At 39.1% G+C, this 20,149-nt stretch overlaps 1 protein-coding gene across 10 annotated transcripts in view; it reads left to right on the top strand.

The window, feature by feature from the left end:
* The window catches only part of dennd4a (DENN/MADD domain containing 4A), a 150,318-nt gene that overhangs the window by 49,972 nt on the left and 80,197 nt on the right, over positions 1-20,149 (top strand). For all 10 annotated transcript variants that reach the window (XM_043674608.1, XM_043674611.1, XM_043674610.1 and 7 more), the window contains 8 exons: positions 2,822-2,891; positions 3,722-3,891; positions 8,081-8,322; positions 9,509-9,575; positions 9,953-10,011; positions 11,360-11,504; positions 16,786-16,961; positions 17,885-17,985. In XM_043674608.1, coding sequence (XP_043530543.1) covers positions 2,822-2,891; positions 3,722-3,891; positions 8,081-8,322; positions 9,509-9,575; positions 9,953-10,011; positions 11,360-11,504; positions 16,786-16,961; positions 17,885-17,985 — 1,030 coding nt within the window. The remainder of the gene's footprint in view (positions 1-2,821; positions 2,892-3,721; positions 3,892-8,080; positions 8,323-9,508; positions 9,576-9,952; positions 10,012-11,359; positions 11,505-16,785; positions 16,962-17,884; positions 17,986-20,149) is intronic.

The raw sequence follows: 20,149 nt of genomic DNA, 5'->3' as shown, positions 1-20,149 counted from the left end.
GCTGATGGAATTTAACGTGAGCAGGTGCGAGGTCTTGCACTTTGGCAAAAATAATAAAAGCATAGACTACTTTCTAAATGGTGAGAAAATTAATAAAGCCAAAGCACAAAGGGATCTGGGAGTGCTAGTCGAGGATTCTCTAAAGGTAAACATGCAGGTTGAGTCCGTGATTAAGAAAGCGAATGCAGTGTTGTCTCTTATCTCAAGAGGGTTGGAATATAAAAGCAGAGATGTACTACTAAGACTTTATAAAGCTCTGGTTAGGCCCCATTTGGAGTACTGTGTCCAGTTTTGGTCCCCATACCTCAGGAAGGACATACTGGCACTGGAACGTGTCCAGCGGAGATTCACACGGATGATCCCTGGAATGACAGGTCTAACATATGTGGAACGGCTGAGGATACTGGGATTGTATTCGTTGGAGTTTAGAAGATTAAGGGGAGACTTAATAGAGACGTACAAAATAATACATGGCTTGGAAAAGGTGGATGCTAGGAAATTGTTTCCGTTAGACGAGGAGACTAGGACCCGTGGACACAGCCTTATAATTAGAGGGGGTCATTTCAGAACAGAAATGCGGAGGCATTTCTTCAGCCAGAGAGTGGTGGGCCTGTGGAATTCATTGCCACAGAGTGCAGTGGAAGCCGGGATGCTAAATGTCTTCAATGCCGAGATTGATAGATTCTTGTTGTCTAGAGGAATTAAGGGCTACGGGGAGAACGCTGGTAAGTGGAGCTGAAATGCGCATCAGCCATGATTGAATGGCGGAGGGGACTCGATGGGCCGAATGGCCTTACTTCCACTCCTATGTCTTATGGTCTTAACTAGGAAATATGTCACTGTTCCTGGGTCAAAATCCTGGAATTTCCTCCCTAAGGGCCTTGTGCATCAACCTATTGGACATGGCCTGCAGCGGTTTAAGAAGGCAACTCACTGTCACCTTCTTAAAAGCAACTAGGGCTCAGCAATAAATGCCAGCGATGCCCATATCCCATGAGTAAATTTTTTAAAATGCATGTTCTCGTACATTAGAGTTCTTATAACCTACTGGGCAACCTTAAGGATTAAAAACCAAATGTTGTTTCTTCCCATGTTTAGTTGGACCATGTTTAGTTGGAGTTGTCTTTCAGCTTCTATTTTGCACATTATTAGTTTGAAAAATATTGCATGTTTTAATTGGAGTTTCAGAGCTAGATCACCGAGTAAAACCAGTGAAGTGAAACATATTTATTGAATGGACCTTAGTCTGGAACTTAATTCTAAGTGCCCATGTGAGCGGCACGGTGGCACAGTGGTTAGCACTTTTGCCTCACAGCGCCAGAGACCCGGGTTAATTCCCGCCTCAGGCGACTGACTGCGTGGAGTTTGCACATTCTCCCCGTGTCTGCGTGGGTTTCCTCCGGGTGCTCTGGTTTCCTCCCATAGTCCAAAAATGTGCAGGTTAGGTGAATTGGCCACGCTAAATTGTCCGTAGTGTTAGATGCAGGGGTAAATGTAGGGGAATGGGTATGGGTGGGTTGCGCTTCGGAGGGTCGGTGTGGACTTGTTGGGCCAAAAGGCCTGTTTCCACACTAAGTAATCTAATCTAATCTAAAGTGTTGAGTCAGGGCCGCATGATTCAGTGGCATTTGATACTTAGATCTGTTGTTTTGTTTAACCTTGAGTTGTGTAACATTTCCTGTCCTCCCAAGACATTCTAGATTGTCAGGATGTTTTCTGACTGTAATTTAGCAAGATAATAAACAGGAGATTGTAGTCATCCAATCAGTGTTGTACCACTGGTTAGAGCTGCTGGAAAATTTTCTTAATGGTAAGAATATGTAATTCAAAGATTAATGCTTTAAATATTGTGCAGTGCATCCTAACTAACATGTTGCAGAAGGAAAAGTCATTTTGCTAGTAATTAACTTGTTGGATTGTACTAGAATTGTGAAAGTGAACTTTTGCAGGTTTTGCCAAGAATTGAGCTGCTGTAAAAGCTCCGCATGGAGTCAATGAAGAGGAATTTGGCCTGTTTCAGAAGATACAAATTCTGTGCGTGCAACCTTGTACCTTGTGGTCATCAGTGGGTAGTAGTCCACATTGTTTTCTTCACTCCATGTCATCAGCAGACTTTTGTTTGTTTTTCCCTTTTGGTGAATGAATTACTACTGGTCCCCAGAGCCTTTCATCTTTTTTTCAAACATTCCAAAAATAAATCACAGTGGACTTGCAGAGACTCTGATCCAAACCATGTCTGATAACTAATTTTACTTTGGGGAGTTTTTATTTTCAAGATGATACATTCCTGAACTAAAGGATATGTTTGATTAGCTAATGGTTGTATATTTGGCAGAAACCATTTACTCACATCCAAGCTTGGAGAAAGCTGTTCTTTTTCTAGTGAATATAAGTACTTGGAACTTGCATGCTGCAAAAAAAACTTTATTGTAATTGCCTTTTCACTTCAGTATTTCCTTGTTTGTTTCTCTGACTGCATGTGTTCCTTTGGGATCTCTAAGAACAGCTTGTTATTCCAGTGACATTTCTTTCTTTTATGGAATTCGTTTTTTGCAATTAATATTTGGGAAGAACTTTTTTGTGAATGGATATGTAGATTTATATAGACTTGCTCAAGAGACACCCGAAGGCACAAAATGAAAAAATATAATTAAACGTCTTTTTACAAAATGCCTAAAATTCTTTGTATTGTAATGAAAACAGGTTAAACAGAAATATATCTGGACAGACCTTGGTAGTTCTAGTTAGTAGCTATGTTGCGGTTTTGGAGAGTGTTACTTTGTATTAGTAGTTTAGTGATTTATTTCATTTTCTGTTGCAGTGGGGGTCAGCAGTATATTTGTGTTACAAAAAGTCCTTGGCCAAGACAAACAGTATAGCATACAAAGCTGGTAAGTGCTGCATCCATGATTGGATAACTTTTTTGGCAAGGAAAAATCATCTGAAAAATTTTGATTTTGTGTATACTGTTAGGAAATTGATCATCTTACACTAGGAGTTTTGCCAACATGAACTTATTTTACATGCTGAAGTTTTGATGTTTTTAGTGAATAAGATAACAAAGCATTTGGAAGTGAGACAGTATTAATATTGAGTGATCAGAGCATGAATGAAAAGATCATTTGAACTCGATAGTTCATCGCAATTTCATTAAACTCTTCCTAAGAATTCCAAATTTCATAGTCTTTCCTTTACTACTATAGTAGATTTTAAGATGCACTGAATGTAACTTTAAGCTTTAAATTGATCTGAAAATGGCATATAATTCTCATATAGCGCCATTAAAAGGTATTTGCAATTTTACCTTATATGCACAATTACTCTTTGGCATTTCCATGTTGAGGCCAGGGTGCATCTGCCATTGTTTAGGCTGAGGCCAGGGTGTGCCAGTGAGATTGTGTCGGGGAAACTGTCACTCTTGTTTGCTGGTCGCCATAAATTGTCATCATTGACAGGCTAATTGGAATCCAGCTTTTTTTCTCTCCCAGTCTTCAGGAGATTTACAATTGATTAGCTGAGAAATAAAACCTACAGATTGGTCAGTATTTTAATGAGACACTGGTCCAGTGAATGTTGTATTTGGATCATACATTATTTCTGGGTTTCATGAAAGGATCTTCTAAATCTGAATGTAGTTTCAACATTCAAAAATCATTGTACACAGATGAGAATGGTTTTAATGTAGATATTTTCATTTTTGTCTGTTGTCTTGTCTCTACAGGTTTAATATGTAGGTATCCAGAGGAAGATTATGAATCCTTTCCACTGCCTGCATCAGTACCTCTCTTTTGCTTGCCAATGGGAGCAACCATTGAATGTTGGCCTTATAATACCAAATATCCGCTTCCTGTCTTCTCCACATTTGTGCTTACGGCAGCTTCTGCAGCAAAGGTACATTCGTAGCAAGCCTGACATTTAATCTACTGCACAATATACTGTATGCTTGTCTTTGTTTAGTCAAAGTAGCAGTTTGTTAAAACGTTCATATAAATATATGAAAGAGAAAGACTGAACTTATAAAGGAAAATAAAAGGATTGAATTATAAATTTGTTGCCTTTTAAAAGTTGCAAAACATTTATTGTAATTTAAGGGGCTTGATAACATGTTGATAGATGAACAGGTTAGTGGTCACGATTTGAAATCAGGTGACGAATTTGTGAAAGTAAATTCATTAATTCTATTCGCTTCCAAGGTTCTGATCCAAAATTATCATTATGTTGTAAAAGCCCATCTCTTCCATGGATGCCATTTTAGGAAAGGGGACCTACTGCCCTTCAGCATTCATCCTATGTGATCATACTTCAATTTTTAAAAATGTATTAATATGCGCGACTCTGGCAAGGCCAACATTTATTGTCTATTCCTAGTTGCCCTTAAGACAGTGGTGGTGAGCTGTCTAATGCTGCAGTCCATTTGGTGTAACACGAATGTTACTTCTCGTTTTTCAGCCCAAGTTAGATGTTATCCAGGTTTTGCTGTATTTGGGCACGGACTGCTTCAATAATTCAGAAATTGTGAATGGTGCTGAGCATTGTAGAGAATGTTCGCACTTAAGACTTCTGTAACCCTTGATCCCCTTGCTTATCAGGAACCTATCTATCTCTGTCTTAAGTACACTCAATGACGGCCTCGACAGCCCTCTGCAGCAAAGATTTCCACAGATTAATCATCTGTGGCTGAAGAAAATTCCTCCTCATCTCAGTTCTAAAGGGTCACCTCTTCACCCTGAGGTTTGTGCCCCTAGTCAGTCCCTACTAGTGGAAACGTCTTCTCCCTATCCACTCTATCCGGGCCTCTTAGAATCCTGCAAGTTTCAATCAGATCCCTGCCATCCCCTCATTCTTCTAAATTCCATCAGGTAGAGATCCAGATTCCTTAACTGCTCCTCAAATGACAAGCCCTTCAATCCCAGGATCATTCCTCTGGGCCCCGGCCGACACCAGCACATCGTTCCTTAGATGCAGGGCCTAAAACTGCTTGCAATATTCCAAATGTGGCCTGACCAGAGTCTTATGCAGCCTCAGGTGTACATCTCTGCTCTTGTTTTATAGCCATCTTGAAGTGAATGCCAACATTGCATTTGCTTTCCTAACTGTTAACTGAACTTGCATGTTAACTCTAAGAGAATCCTGACCTCCAACTTCCGAGTCTCTTTCTGCTTTAAATTTCCAAAGCCTTTCCTCATTTAGAAAATAAATAACGCCTCTGTATTTCCAACCAGAATGTATAATCTCACACTGTGTCATATTGTATTCCATTTACCTCTTCTTTGCCTATCCAAGTTCTTCTGCAGCCACCACTCTTTCTCAGCATTAACTATTCAACTACCTATCTTTGTGTCATCTGCAAACATAGTAACAATGCCCTCAGTTCCTTCATTCAGGTTGTTAATGTATACCGTGAATAGTTGTGGTCCCAACATTGACCCCGACTGCATTCCACTAGTCAATGACTACCGTCCTGATAAAGAACCCTTTATCCTACATTCTGCCTTCTGTCAATCAGCCAATCCTCTATTCATCCCAGTAACTTGCTCCTACTCTTTGGGCTCTCATCTTATTTAGCAGCCTCCTGTGTGGCACATCCACTGGTTCTCCTTTGTCTAACTTGCTCGTTACCTCCTCAGTTAATTCTAATAGATTTGTCAGGCATGACCTCCCCTTGATAAAGCCATGCTGACTCAACCCTATTTTTCCATGCACTTCCAAGTAGTCTGCAGTCTCATCCTTATGACTGTCACCAGCAGAGAGCTCCCTCCCCCAATTCCCATTGATTCCATTTTTCTAGGGCTCCTTTTTGCCACATGCAATCAAATGTGGCTTTGATGTCATGCTCCCCTCACCTCTGGGATTCAGCTGTTTGTTTGTGTTTGAACTAAGGCTCTAATGATGTCAAACTGGATGGCCTTGGTGCAACCCAAACTAAGTGATAGTGAGCAGGCTATTGCTGAACCAGTGCTGCTTTATAGCACTGTTAACGACCCCTTCCATCACTATGGCTGATAGATTGGGTGGTAATTGGCCAGGTTGGATTTGTCCTGGTTTATATGTACAAGATGTATCTGATCACTTATTTGTGTTGTCAGCTGTACTGGAACAGCTTGATTAGGGGGATGGCACTTTCTGAAGCGTAAGTCTTCAGGTCTATTGCCAGAGTGTTGTCAAGGCCCATTGTGATGACTAATTACTTGTACCTAATATGTTCTGATCACCCATATGTTCCCTTTTGTAATCAGTACATTTTATCGATTTAAAATTAAGTAAAATTGGGTACCCGAGTACTACGGTTCAGGACTATCCTCAGTTCATTATCTGATGTGTGCAGAGTTGAATACAACTGAGTGACTGTATTCCATTATGGTAGAAATTGTGATAGTAAGCAAGCATGTTATGTAAATAGGGCAGGAACCTGTCAAATAATGTCTGCACAAATGAAGAGGTTTTATCTCCATTTTCAGAGGTTTTATTTCTGTAATAGCCTCATCTGAAAACTTATTAGCCAATTGTGTGTATTCTAATTTGCATATTTTTTAAAATCAAAAGATCCACCCTTAGAATTTCAATTTGCCTGATATGGGATATGATATTTCTTGATAACCCATTTTACTTACTTTAGACACAAATCAGCATAGTTAGAGCATGGAATGTGCATACCCAGATATAACTTCCACTTCAGCGTACTAAAGTTTTCCACTGCTAATTCATATAAACATCAAAAATAGGAACAGAAGTAGGCCATATGACCCCTCAAGCCTGCTCTGTCATTCAATGTGATCATGGGTGATCATTGAGCTTAATATCCTAAATCTGCCTTCTTTCCATATCTTTTGATCCCTTTAGCCCCAAGAGCTAACTGGTGAACGAAGACACCCAGGTCATGTTGAACATTCTCTTCTTTCAATTTACAACTATCCAAATAATAACCTGCCTTCCTATATCTGCTACCAAAGTGGATAACCTCACATTTGTCCACATTATACTGGATTTGTCATGTATTTGCCCATTCACTCAGCCTGTTGCAATCATGCTGCAACATCGCTGCACCCTCCTCACAGCTCACCCTCCCTCCAGCTTTGAGTTATTTGCACACTTGGAGATATGGCATTTAGTTCCTCATCTAAAAATTTTACAAGATATATCGTGAATAGCTGGGGCCCTAGTCCCAACTCCCGTGATACTCACTAGTCACTGCCTACCATACAGAAAAATACCCATTTATTCTGACGCTTTATTTCCTGTCTGCTAACCAATTTTCTGTTGAGAGAAAGAGACATAAGCAGTTGCTTTACTTTCAGATTCCTTTACAAAGAAATCTGAACAGGCAGGATTGGCAGAGTGTAGAATGGCAGAGTGCAGAATGGATTAGACCAGTGTGGAACAATGGATTAAATAAAAGACTCATGGATAGTTGAGTTTGTTCACGCATCTATGATGCCTTGTGCCACAATGTATACAGAACCCAATCTATCCCACCTAATAAAGATGTAAATTTGAGGGAGATGGAAAAAGCCTTAGAAAACCCAGAACAAAGTTAAAAATCACACACCAGGTTATTGTCCAACAGGTTTATTTTGAAGGACTGGCATCTTCAAATCATAAAATGATTGGTTATAAGGGGGCCGTATGTTATGCCACGTTTATGCTGGCTTTCCGAAAGAACAAACATCCAGGAAATAAATTTTGAATATTCCTTTCTGACCCCTTTTAAATAGTCAGAATTAATTCAGGAAACACATCCCACTTTGCCAGATATTTGCAAACACACAATCCCTTTCATCATCATTGTATAGTAAGTTTTTGTTATTTATTCATTTGTTGAGTGTGGGCGTTGCTAACTGGTCAGCATTTCTTGCCTGTCCTTAGTTTCAAAGTAAAATCAAAACCAAGGCATGGTTTTTATACCCAAATTCTGTTGCGTAAATTATATGATGCAGTGTTTGACACACCTAAACTAATTACAGATTTATACTTGAAATAATTTATTGGAATTGTTTATGCTTTCATCATCATACCAGATTGGTAATTGCCACCTAATGTTCTGCTGTGTAATGGTTCAAGCACCCTTCCTCATTGTTCCTAGGTTTATGGTGCAGCTATTCAGTTCTATGAACCTCTTCCTCAAGAGAATCTAACAGACAAGCAACGATCCCAATTAGGGCTGGTCAGTGCTGCCGACCGAAAACCCATCCTCTCAAAAGCAGCTTATACCAGCAAATGCATCTGCCTTCTGTCACATTGGCCGTTCTTCGAAGCTTTTAGAAAGTTTCTCACGTTTTTGTACCGTTATTCAATCTCTGGGCCTCATGCACTACCCATTGAGAAGTAAGTTCCATTTAAAAGATTAATTCTTCCTGATTCTGCCAGAACTGACAGTAGGTATTGAATGTTCCCAGGCATTATTCCTGATTGTTAGTTTGCCTCACTTGGGCTGTGGTGATGGTTCACCTGACTGGAGAAGGGAAGTTCCTGCTGCAGCAGCTGTTTAATAGGTCATGCTGCAAACGCACATTGTTAATGTTGGGTGATGCACCCCCTACCAAACAGCCAGCTGTTGTCATTGGCAATTAAGAATTAAGACCCAACTGGCCAAAGTATTAGAGGGTGCAGTACTAGCTATAAGTTAGTGAGGGTAGATGCCTTTAGAATACAAGGGCATGAATTAAATTGGCAAGGATTTTTAAAATTAGAAACGGCATGCAACCTTACATTACAGGGTGATTCCAAATTCTGGCCTATTAATTCTGGGATAGCTGAAGTCAAATAACTCAGCACTAACAGAAGAGGGTCACACCTGGAACCCTGCATTTTTTTGCTCCCTACCCTTCTATTTTCATAATAAGGAAAGATTTTAAACATGTGTCATATTGGTGAATGTGTTGTAATTATCTAATGTAGTGTAGATAGTTTTCTGAATAATTAATGCATCTTCCTTCTGTTAATATTTTCCTACCTTGGCAGTTGGTGTGTTGAAATATAATCATGATTTCAAGTCTGCATGATGTGTGTGGTCCATGGTAGTTGCTATTCTCAAGTCCATGGTAGTTGCTATTCTCATAGCAAAACTGGGATAATATGCAGCACATGCCAGCAATTATATACTGGCGTTCAGTGGATGTCTGCCTCACATACTATGCCAAGATTGACAGGGAGCTTTTGAAAAAATGTTGCTGATGCAAACAATCACTTTGGAGTGTTTGTGTTTGTTTATTTATTCCTGCATTTTGCTCCCTATTCTCCTCCTTAGCTGTGATATATGTGTGAGCTCTGCTATTCTTATGCTCCTCACTTCAGTGTAAGCTAGCAAAGATGTGTGTTTCACATTAAAATCTCAAAAATCTGATTTAATACATTGGCAAAGATCAAAAAATATACAATCCTTACCTTAAAGTGTTTGCTTAAAGAAGTTATAAAATAATATATTGAATTGGATAGACTTGTAGCTAAAAGATGATGGTGAATACTAGTGTTTTCTCCATGCATTCAACATGCTTAAACTTCTATTTTGCAGGCACATCAGTCATTTCATGCATAATGTTCCATTTCCTTCTCCTCAAAGGCCAAGGATTCTTGTGCAGGTGAGTGTCTGTTTACACGGTTGCTATTCACAACAACAATACTGTGCTCTTAGATGTCTTCTGTTGTTTAGATTGTAGCAGGAGTATATTGATATTTGATTTTTTACCCCAAAAATCATCCTGAACATTTGTAATATGATAGTGCATCTGAAATGGTAGAGTTCAATGGATTAAGCAAATTCCATAGAATATTGTGTCATTGAAAATAATGTTAGCAAAAAACGTGAAAAGTGAGCGATTCGGAATTTAAAATTGTTAAAATTTGAAATGCAAGAAACTGATATTAGAGAAGCTTTCCTTAATGTGAATACTTCTGCTTGGACCAGAATTTGTATTAGATTAAAATTTAGCAGATTCTATCTTCTCGTTTGTTATAGCAATCACCACATGACTATCTGATGCTTTGCCAACCTGTATCATCACCATTACCTTTGAGGTACGTATGGATAAGTACAAATTTAATTCTTTTAAACATTTTTGAAAGTGAAAATTGTATCCTGAACACTGTCCCACTCAGCATTTCCAAATAAGCAAGAACTGGTGGAGGTTGGAGCTATGTAAACTAGACAGTTAAAGTTTGTAGGCTTCCTTCCCTTAAAAGCATTAGTGAACTAGTGGATTAGACAACAAACCGATGGTATGACTGATACCAACCATTTTAAGAAACTGAATTCAAACACTGAAATCTCCATGGTGGGATTTGAACTCATGTTCTATGAATAAGTACTTTGTTGTTATTATTTTTCAAGCTTCTGTATCTGGTGTTTGCTCTTATGCCAGTGTGACAACTCCAAAACACTGATGTAAACTTGTCTACAACAGTATACCTACAAGAGAACAACAGAGTAGCGGTGTTAGTAGCAGAAAATCCAATATTCACTTGTCTATATTTGTGCAGTAGCTAAAACTGTAATATAAATGAAGCTGCATCTCTTACGGTAATGTATGTCTCCAAAGCTCTCTATGGTAAATATGTAACTTCCTGTACCAAAGAGATTTCACCTCCACTATTTTAATCTGTTCTACTGATTAAGCAAACAAAATGCAAGAACAAAAAGACATAAAAATCAGAAAAATAAATGAGTTCAAATATGAAGCAAAAAAAAGTAAGAACAAAGCTTCATGCTTTCACTTTGTCACAAGAGTCTTGACTGACTTACAACTATGCAATTCATTCCCAGCATCAGTTCCTTACGTAATCCAGCAGCATATGGTACACTTATAACTAGAGAGCAATACTATTTCTTCTTCCCTTTCATCTTTTGATATCAAATACCTTGTTGAAAAGTAACCATCTTGTGATTTTCAGTTGCAAGTTGGCAATTATGCAAATTCCTCTAGATTTTGACAGATATCTGTCGAATATTTTCAACTGGTGGAAAAATGCAGATTAAATTATTATCTAAATATCTGGTTCTGTACTGTTCTGTTTTCAAAATTATTGGAAGATATTTTCCTTGAGGGCAATCAGCTCATCTGCTAGAATAACTCTGTCTGAAAATGATCTAGGTAAAAACAATGACTGCAGATGCTAGAAACCAGATTCTGGATTAGAGTGGTGCTGGAAAAGCACAGCAGTTGGCTTTTGCCCGAAACGTCGATTTTCCTGCTCCTCGGATGCTGCCTGAAAATGATCTGCAGAGTGGAGAGAATGCGTGTAATACTTTCTGCAACAAGAGGCATAAATTGGGGTCTCCAGGAATATATTTTAGTCAGACAAACGAAGTGAAAAGTAACCAGTGCATTACTTCACTGAATTCTGATGTCTGTCCATTTCCTTTCAGTGGTGGCAGTTTCACTACTTTGTTGCAGAACCTGGGCCCAGAGAAAGCAATAAGTCTGCTGTTGTATGCAGTAACTGAGCACAAGATTCTTATTCACTCTCTCCGCCCTGCTGTGTTGACTAGTGTGGCTGAAGCGCTCGTTTCTGTGAGTATTGAGCTCACTCAAACTTCTGAGAGATTTTGTCAGGAAGATTTGCAAAGATGTAGTTTGATTTATATTTTTGTGCTTAGTTTTCCTGCTGCTTTAAACCCTGTAACCTTAACTTAGCTCTACCTTGACTAAAACATCTCGTCTAAGGTTCGCCTTTAACTGTGAATTTACAATTAATGATAGGTGGAATTAAATGAATGACCAAAACACTAAGTTTTTTAAAAAATTGATTATATTTGCAAATTGGTAAGTAGAATTATTGTTGCAATCATTAAATTATCAAATCACATAATGTAATGCTGCATTTTGCTGTAAGTCACTGCAGAGCATCTAAAAATGTGATCAATGTTGGTTTTCTTTTGGAGCATTGAGATCAGTTCTAGCACTCTGACCTCCACCATCTGATGTACAAACTGAGCACAGATAGAAATCACATCCAGGATCTTCTGGTCAGTTTCTGCTCAGGTGAATTCTGTATTTACATCTGAGCCATTGAGAACCTCCTCAGTCACCTTTCTGTTGGTGTTTCTGATACGACAACTAGTTTTCCATCACTGTAACTAGACTTCTTCTAAAAGCCGCAATGTTCTTATGAATTCCCTTACAAATATCACATCAGCAATAATGAAAGATATGAGAAGTTGATATGACCTATCATAGAATCTATAATTATGAAATGAACTTGCGTTCGGTGGTGGAAAGGAAGTATCCAGGTTTATTGATGCGTAAGAATTCCGTAACTTCTGCATTCATTGTTGATGATAGTAATAAAGTGCAGTTTATCACTGACAAATACTTCACCCTTTGAAGAATTGATAGTTTAATCATACATCATGAAAATGAAATGGTAGAACGTGATAACTTGCTGCGTTTTAAACATTTGGGACATTTCATGTAGGGGTTTGGAAGGATTGTGGAATGGTCAGATTCAGCTTTTAAATTTTTAAAGTTTTCTTAGATTTTAAATTTTTGATAATTTTGCCAAACCATTTAGTTGTGTCTTCAGAGCTTTCCTGTAAGGAAGGTTGGTGATTTGAGGTGCTTGTGTCACTTCAGATGGCTCATAACACTGATCAAAAATGGAGATATTTGTTGGGAAGTTGTAAGCATGTTGTCTGCAAAGATGTTTATTGAAACTTTTCCCTACAGCCCATGAAACTGTCAGGTTATTTGAAAACATGTTTACAATCTGGAGACACTTTCACAAGGAATTATGCCAATGGTAAATCCTAGCTTTTTTCTCTCAGATTTATTTAAGAAGTTAGTTTAAAAAAACAAATTCTGAAATAATAAGATTGAGGAGCTGCCAGAGAGAAATTGCTGAGCCTAACAATGTAAAACAGGAATCATAGAGTCATAGAGATGTACAACACGGAAATGGACTCTTCAATCCACTCATCCATGCCAACCAGATAGCCTAACCTAATCTAGTCCCATTTGCCAGCACTTGGCCCATATCCCTCTAAACCCTTTCTATTCATATACCCATGCAAATGTCTTTTAAATGCTGTAATTGTACCAGTCACCACCACTTCCTCTGGCAGCTTATTCCATACACGCACCATCCTCTGTGTGAAACAGTTGCCCCTTAGGTTTCTTTTATATCTTTCTCCTCTCACCCTAAACCTATGCCCTCTAGTTCTATGTCCACCCCAGAGAAAAGGCCTTGTCTATTTATCCTATCCATGCCCCTCATGATTTTATAAATGTCTATAAGGTCATCCCTCAGCCTCCAACGTTCCAAGGAAAACAGCCCCAGCTTATTCAGCCTCTCCCAATAGCTCAAATACTCCAACCCTGACAATAGATTTGTAAATCTTTTCTGAACCCTTTCAAGTTTAATAACATCTTTCCTATAGCAAGGAGACCAGAATTGAATGCAGTATTCCAAAAGTGGCATTACCAATGTCCTGCACAGCCGCAACATGACCTCCCAACTCCTATACTCAATGCTCTGACTTCCTTCACTATCCTATCTACCTGCGACTCTACTTTCAAGGAACCATGAACCTGCACTCCAAGGTCTTTGTTCATCAACACTCCCCAGCACCTTCCTTTTAAGTGTCTAAATCCTGCTCTGATTTGCTTTTCCAATTTGCACCTCGCATTTATCTAAACTCAATTTGTCACTGCTCAGGCCATTGACCCATCTGATCAAGATCTCGTTGTACTCTGAGGTAACCTCCTTCATTGTCCACTATACCTCCAATTTTGGTGTCGTCTGCAGACTTACTTGCTATACCTCCTATGTTCACATCTAAGTCATTTATATAAAAGACAAAAAGCAGTGAACTCAGCACCGATCTTGTGGTACACCACTGGTCACAGGCCTCCAGCCTGAAAAACAACCGCCTGTCTTCTACTTTTCAGCCAGATCTGTATCCAACTGGCTAGTTCTCCCTGTATTCCATGAAATCTAACCTTGCTAACCAATCTCCTATGAGGAACCTTGTCGAATGCCTTACTGAAGTCTAATATAGATCACATCTACCTCATCAATCCTCTTTGTTACTTCTTCAAAAAAACTCATTCAAGCTTGTCTATCTGTCTTCATGACCTGTCTTACCTGTCCAGCTTCCTTCCTACCTATCTGCTCCACTCTCCTCTCCAATCTATCACCATTAACCCCATCTCCATCTACCTATCGCACTCTCAGTTACCTCACCCCCACCTCCCCCATTTATCTTTCTAACCCCTCAGCTCACAAGCCTCATTCCTGATGAAGGGCTTTTGACCGAAACGTTGATTTCGCTGCTTCTCAGATGCTGCCTGACCTGCTGTGCTTTTTCAGCGCCACCCTCTCAACTATGATGTCCCATGCATGTCCCATGCTGACTGCCCCTAATCAGTCCTTGCCTTTCCAAATACATGTAAATCATGTCCCTCAGCATTCCCTTCAACAACTTGCCCACCACCAATGTCAGGCTCACTGGTCTATAGTTCCCTGGCTTTTCCTTATCTCCTTTCTTAAATAGGGGCACCATGTTAGCCAACCTCCAATATTCCACCACCTTACCTGTGACTATTGATGATGCAAATATCTCAGCAAGGGGCCCAGCAAAAACTTCCCTAGTCTCCCACAGAGTTCTAGGGTACACCTGATCAGGTCCTGGGGATTTAACCACTTTTGTGTTTCAAGATGTCCAGCAACATCTTCACTGTGATATGGAGATTTTTCAAGATGTCAGTATCTATTTCCCCACATTCTATATTTTTCATATATTTCTTTTCTCCACAGTAAACACTGATGCAAAATACTCATTTAATATCTCCCCCATCTCCTGCAGCTTCACACGTAGGCTGCCTTGCTGATCTTTGAGGTGCTCTTGATTATCCCTAGTTACCTTTTTGTCCTTAATGTATTTATAAAATCCCTTTGGATTCTCCCTAACCGTATTTGCTAAAGCTATCTCATATTCCCCTTTTGCCCTCTTGATTTCCCTCTTAAGTATACCCTTACCCCCTATATTTTTCTAAGGATTCCTGTCTATACCTGACATATGCTTCCTTCCTTTTCTTAACCAAAACCTCAATTTCTCTCGTTAGCCAGCATCCCCTACACCCACCAGCCTTTTCTTTCACCTTTGGTAGAAAGTAAGGACTGCAGATGCTGGAGATCAGAGTCAAAGAGTGCGGTGCTGGAAAAGCACTGCTGGTCAGGCAACATCTGAGGAGCAGGAGAGTTGATGTTTCGAGCATAAGCTATTCATCCTGATGCTCTTCAACTTTCCTGGTCCTCTGATTCTGCCTGACTGGCTGTGCTTTTCCAGCACCACAGTCTTTGACTTTCCTTTCACCCTAACAGGAATGTACTATCTCTGCACTCTTGTTATCTCAGTTTTGAAGGCTTCCCATTTTCCAGCTGTCCCTTTATCTGCGGGTGAAATAATTCACCAAAGCACCCCTGGGTTTTCACCATTTATATTAATTCAACTGGTGCAGTCAGGTTCGGTATTTCCGTTCAGCTGGTCTGTGATGGTGTGCCAGAAAATCATTGCTTAAATAAAAATGTCTTAAAACCCAAGAAAAAGTGAGAAAGAACTTTGGAACTAATCATTTCTTTAAAAGTACATTGTTTTAAAAGCATGAGGGTGGCACTTAATCTTTAAGTTGAAAAGATATCTGTTCAGTGTATGAAATTCTAAATCATAGCAATGCAGGAACAGATAATAACAGCTTCCTTTTTATAACATTGGCTTCTTGAGCCAATCAGAAGAATAGAGAAGTGGGAAAGGATTATTAAAGGATTGCTTTAAGTATTTAATAATGGTTTTCACGTCAATAAAGATGTTGTTTATTTAATGGTGTAGTGAAGTTGTAATGAGGAAGTCTGCATGAATTTTCTGTTGGGATAGGGAAGGGAAATTACTTGTATCGATAGAATTAGCTTCAGCCGTCCGCATTGAATAATTTTCTTTTATACCGCAAAGGATATTATTACAAGCAAATAAAATGCTTTGAAGAAAATTTTCCATACAGCAGAGTGGGCAAGGGTACAAACTCCATAGATTCATAAAGAATGTTGAGGTGCAACTGAAAAAGATATTGTATTTGAGAATAAAGGTCTAACTTGAGTGTTGGCAGAATTACCTTGTCATTATTGGTATTGGTGAGATATTTTCATATGGCTTTGAATGCTGGAACTTTGCAGAATCCACAAATTCTAATTAAAGTCATAATATCTGAAAAAAAATTGTAAACTAAAGGTATCAAATATAATGTGGAAAATAATTTTGAATTGAACTTGTAAAAACTTTGCTACTACAGCTGCTGGGTTTTGTTACTCCCTTGCATTTATAAATGTCTTCCAAATTGTACATAGGTTAAAAAGATACAATTGTACCTCCTAACTTCTTTTGTTAGATTGAATAAAGTTTTTTGAGTAGGTTTACTGGACATGACAGATCAATCTAATCCTATCCTTAGATGTGTGTTGACATTTTTGACTATATGATATAATTAATGCTTGCATATTCTGCAAAATATTTTAGCAAGGAAACATTAGTTTTCACTCCTTTTCATTTCTGCTTATAAAATAGAGTTCTAACATGAAGATGTACTTGCAGGAACAAAGTAATTTTGTTTTGTAGATTTCTAAAGTTGGCACTTGGTTTCTTTCAGTCATGTTATGAGAATGTTAAAAAAAAATGTTGAGACCCTTCGCAATTATTTAACTTTAGCTGAGCAAGTGATACACTTTTGCATCAGTTAACGGAAAGCAAGTGGATTTTTAAGAGAAAGTGTGTTGACGTTATTGTGACTTTTTTCTATGCAGATGATATTTCCATTCCATTGGCCATGTCCATATATTCCTCTCTGCCCATTGGCTTTGGCAGATGTTCTTAGTGCCCCTTGCCCTTTCATCGTAGGAGTTGACTCTCGCTACTTTGACCTGTATGATCCTCCAAGTGACGTAAGCTGTGTGGACCTGGACACTAACACCATCTTTCAGTAAGATTTTAATTGCAATTACAATTAGAGTATAAAGTGAATTTATGAATAACAATTGTGTTTGGAGGAAAAAAAACTTTCATCAAAGGAATTCCATGTTGCGAACAGAAACGTCTCACCATAAGATGGACATTTTGAGCAATAACTAGTCGACATGTAGGATAGAAATTAGGGAGACGAGATCTTATGTGATCTTCTCCTGAGGCTGGAAATTATGGCCAGGTTTTGCAGCCATAATTTTTCTTCTTATCAGTTTCTCGGTTAAGATTTATCATGAAAATACCTATACAAGATTTAATGTCTCCCTATATCCTTCCCTCAGGTGGTATTGTAACACCTCTGCATTTGTAACTTTGGCTGTCTGCAGATATTTTCTAATCAACCTGTTCATAGATATTGTGATACACCTCTGGAACAGGTGGAACTTGAACCTAAGCTGCCAATTCAAGATGGGGACACTACCATGGTGCCACAAGAGCCCTTACACAGACATTTGGAATTCTAGTGTGACACCTGTGCATTGTTTGTCTAATATTATTGTTATTACTTCCACAAATCATTTTGACTAGACTGGTGAGCTGTTCTTTGTTCTAGCCATTAAATTACTTTATAAACAAGTAACTTCATCATGCTGGCAGTGGTCTGTGTCAGGGTAGTGAAGGACAGTTCCATATTAATGAATGAAATGAGCTACAATACCTGTCAATGTTATTCCATGGCTCAAAACACTCCAGCTAGCCACTGATTCATCAATGTGTATACTGAATTATAATTTAGAACACATTCTTGTTTTGTTAAACTGACTATCAGTTAAACAGGGTACTTGCAGCTGATAGTGAAAACAATGTTGCGATTGAAAATTCTGAATTCATTTGCTGTGTTTGAGCTCAAGAATTGTATTTAAAGTAAAGTTGTTGTTTCAGAACGGATGATAGAAAAAACCTGACATGGAAACTGCTTCCTAAGAAAGCTTGTAAAAATCTGATCAACTCTTTGAGCAGCATTTATGAGCAGTTAGCAGAGAGTAAGTATGTTTTGAGCTATCAAATATTGTAATTTGTTCATGATTTCAAAAAGGTCCTTTCTGATCTGTTCCTGTTAATGTGAAAGGCAAGGCTGGTAGGGATAGGGAATGCTGGATGACTGGAGAAATTGAGGCTGTGGTCAAGAAAAGAAAGAGGCATATGTCAGGAATGGACAGCTGGAATTAGTGAATCCCTAGAGGAGGATAAGGGCAGTAAGAGTACAGTATACTTAAGGGGGAAATCAGGAGGGCCAAAAGGAAACATGATATAAAACTTAGTCAGGTTAAGGAGAATCCTAAGAGCTTCTACAAATACATCAAAGAGATACTCGGGAGAGAATAGGGCTTCTAAAAGATCACAAGGTTATCTATGTGTGGAACCACAGGAGATGGCTCTGACACTAAACAAGTATTTTGCATCAGTATTTATGATGGAGAAGGATATGGAAGCTGGAGAACTTGGGGAAATAAATAGTGATGTCTTGAAAAGTGTCCATATTACAGAAGAGGAGATGCTCGATGTCTTAAAATGCATAAAGATGGATAATTCCCCAGGACCTGATAAGGTGTGGAAAGCTAGAGAAGAGATTACTGGGCCCCTTGCTGAGATATTTGTATCATTAGTAGCTACAAGTAAGATGCCGGAAAGCTGGAGGTTAGTTCATGTGATGGATGTTGTGAAACTTGAAAGGGTTCAGAGAAGATTTACAAGCATCTTGCCAGGGCTGGAGGGTTTGAGCTATAAGGAGAAGTTGAATAGGCTGTTTTCATTGGAGTGCCAGAGGCTGAGGGGTGACCTTCTAGAGGTTTATAAAATCATGAGGGGCAGGACTAGAGGGCTAGAGTTCAGGACTAGGTTTAGGGTAACAGGAGAAAATTTAAAAGGGACCTAAGGGGCAACTTTTCACGCAAAAAGGGTGGTGCGTGTATGGAATGAACTACCAGAGTGAAGATGATAGAGGCTGGTACAATTACAACATTTAAAAGACATCTGGATGTGTATATGAATCCGAAGGGTTTAGAGAGATATGGGCCAAGTGCTGGCATATGAGTCTAGATTAATTTTAGGACAACTGGTTGGCATGGATGAGTTGGACTGAAGGATCTGTTTACATCTCTGAGTCTATAAAGGTGTTAAGGAAAAGCCAGGGACCAGTGAGCCTGATGTCAGCGGTGGGTAGGTTGTTGGAGGGGATTCTGAGGGGCAGTATTTGCATGCATTTGGAAAAGCACAGGCTGATTATGGAGAGTCAACATGGTTTTGTACATGGGAAATTGTGTCTCACTAACTTGATTGAGTTTTTTGAAGAAGTGACAAAGAAGATTAATGAGGGCAGAGTGGTAGACGTTGTCCATATGGACTTCAGCAAGACATTCGACAAGATTCCGCATGATCGATTGATATAGGAAAATGTTTTTAAACTCAATGGTTCAGAAAAGATGTACAAGGATACTGCTGAGATTGGAAAGTTTGAGCTATAAAGAGAGGCTGAATAGACTAGGGGTTTTTTTTCCTGGAGCGTCAGAGGCTGGGGGATGACCTTGTGGAGGTTTTTAATAAACAAACCATGAAGGGCATGGATGGGGTGAATAGCCAAGGTCTTTTCCTCAGGGTAGAGAAGTCCAAAGCTAGATTGCTTATGTTTAAGGTGAGAGGGGCAAGATTTAAAAGGAATCTGAGGGGCAATGCTTTCATGCAGAGGTTGGTGTGTGTACAGAATGAATATATGGAACATGCTGCCAGAGGAAGTAGTGGAGGCTGGCACAATTCCAATATTTAAAAGGCATCTGGATGGGTATATGAACAGGAGGGGTTTAGAGGGATGTGGGCCAAACGCTGGCATGTAGGACTGGATCAGTTTAGAATGTTTGGTTGGCATGGACAAGAAGTGTCTGATCCATGCTGTATAACTTTCTGATCAGAGTTTCCGTTTTTGTTCAAATCACTGCACCAGTATAAAAATTAATACCTGTGTTTGATAGAGACCAAAAGTTGCAAAATGACGTGAATGTATTGTACATAAAATGTGTTGCTGGAAAAGCGTAGCAGGTCAGGCAGCATCCATGGAATAGGAGAATCGACGTTTCGGGCATAAGCCCTTCTTCAGGAATGAGGAAAGTGTGTTCAGCAGGCTAAGATAAAAGGTGGGGAGGAGGGACTTGG

The sequence above is a fragment of the Chiloscyllium plagiosum genome, chromosome 32 (genome assembly GCF_004010195.1).
Source record: "Chiloscyllium plagiosum isolate BGI_BamShark_2017 chromosome 32, ASM401019v2, whole genome shotgun sequence".
Classification (NCBI taxonomy): domain Eukaryota; kingdom Metazoa; phylum Chordata; class Chondrichthyes; order Orectolobiformes; family Hemiscylliidae; genus Chiloscyllium; species Chiloscyllium plagiosum.
This window is presented reverse-complemented; position numbering and strand designations above follow the sequence as displayed.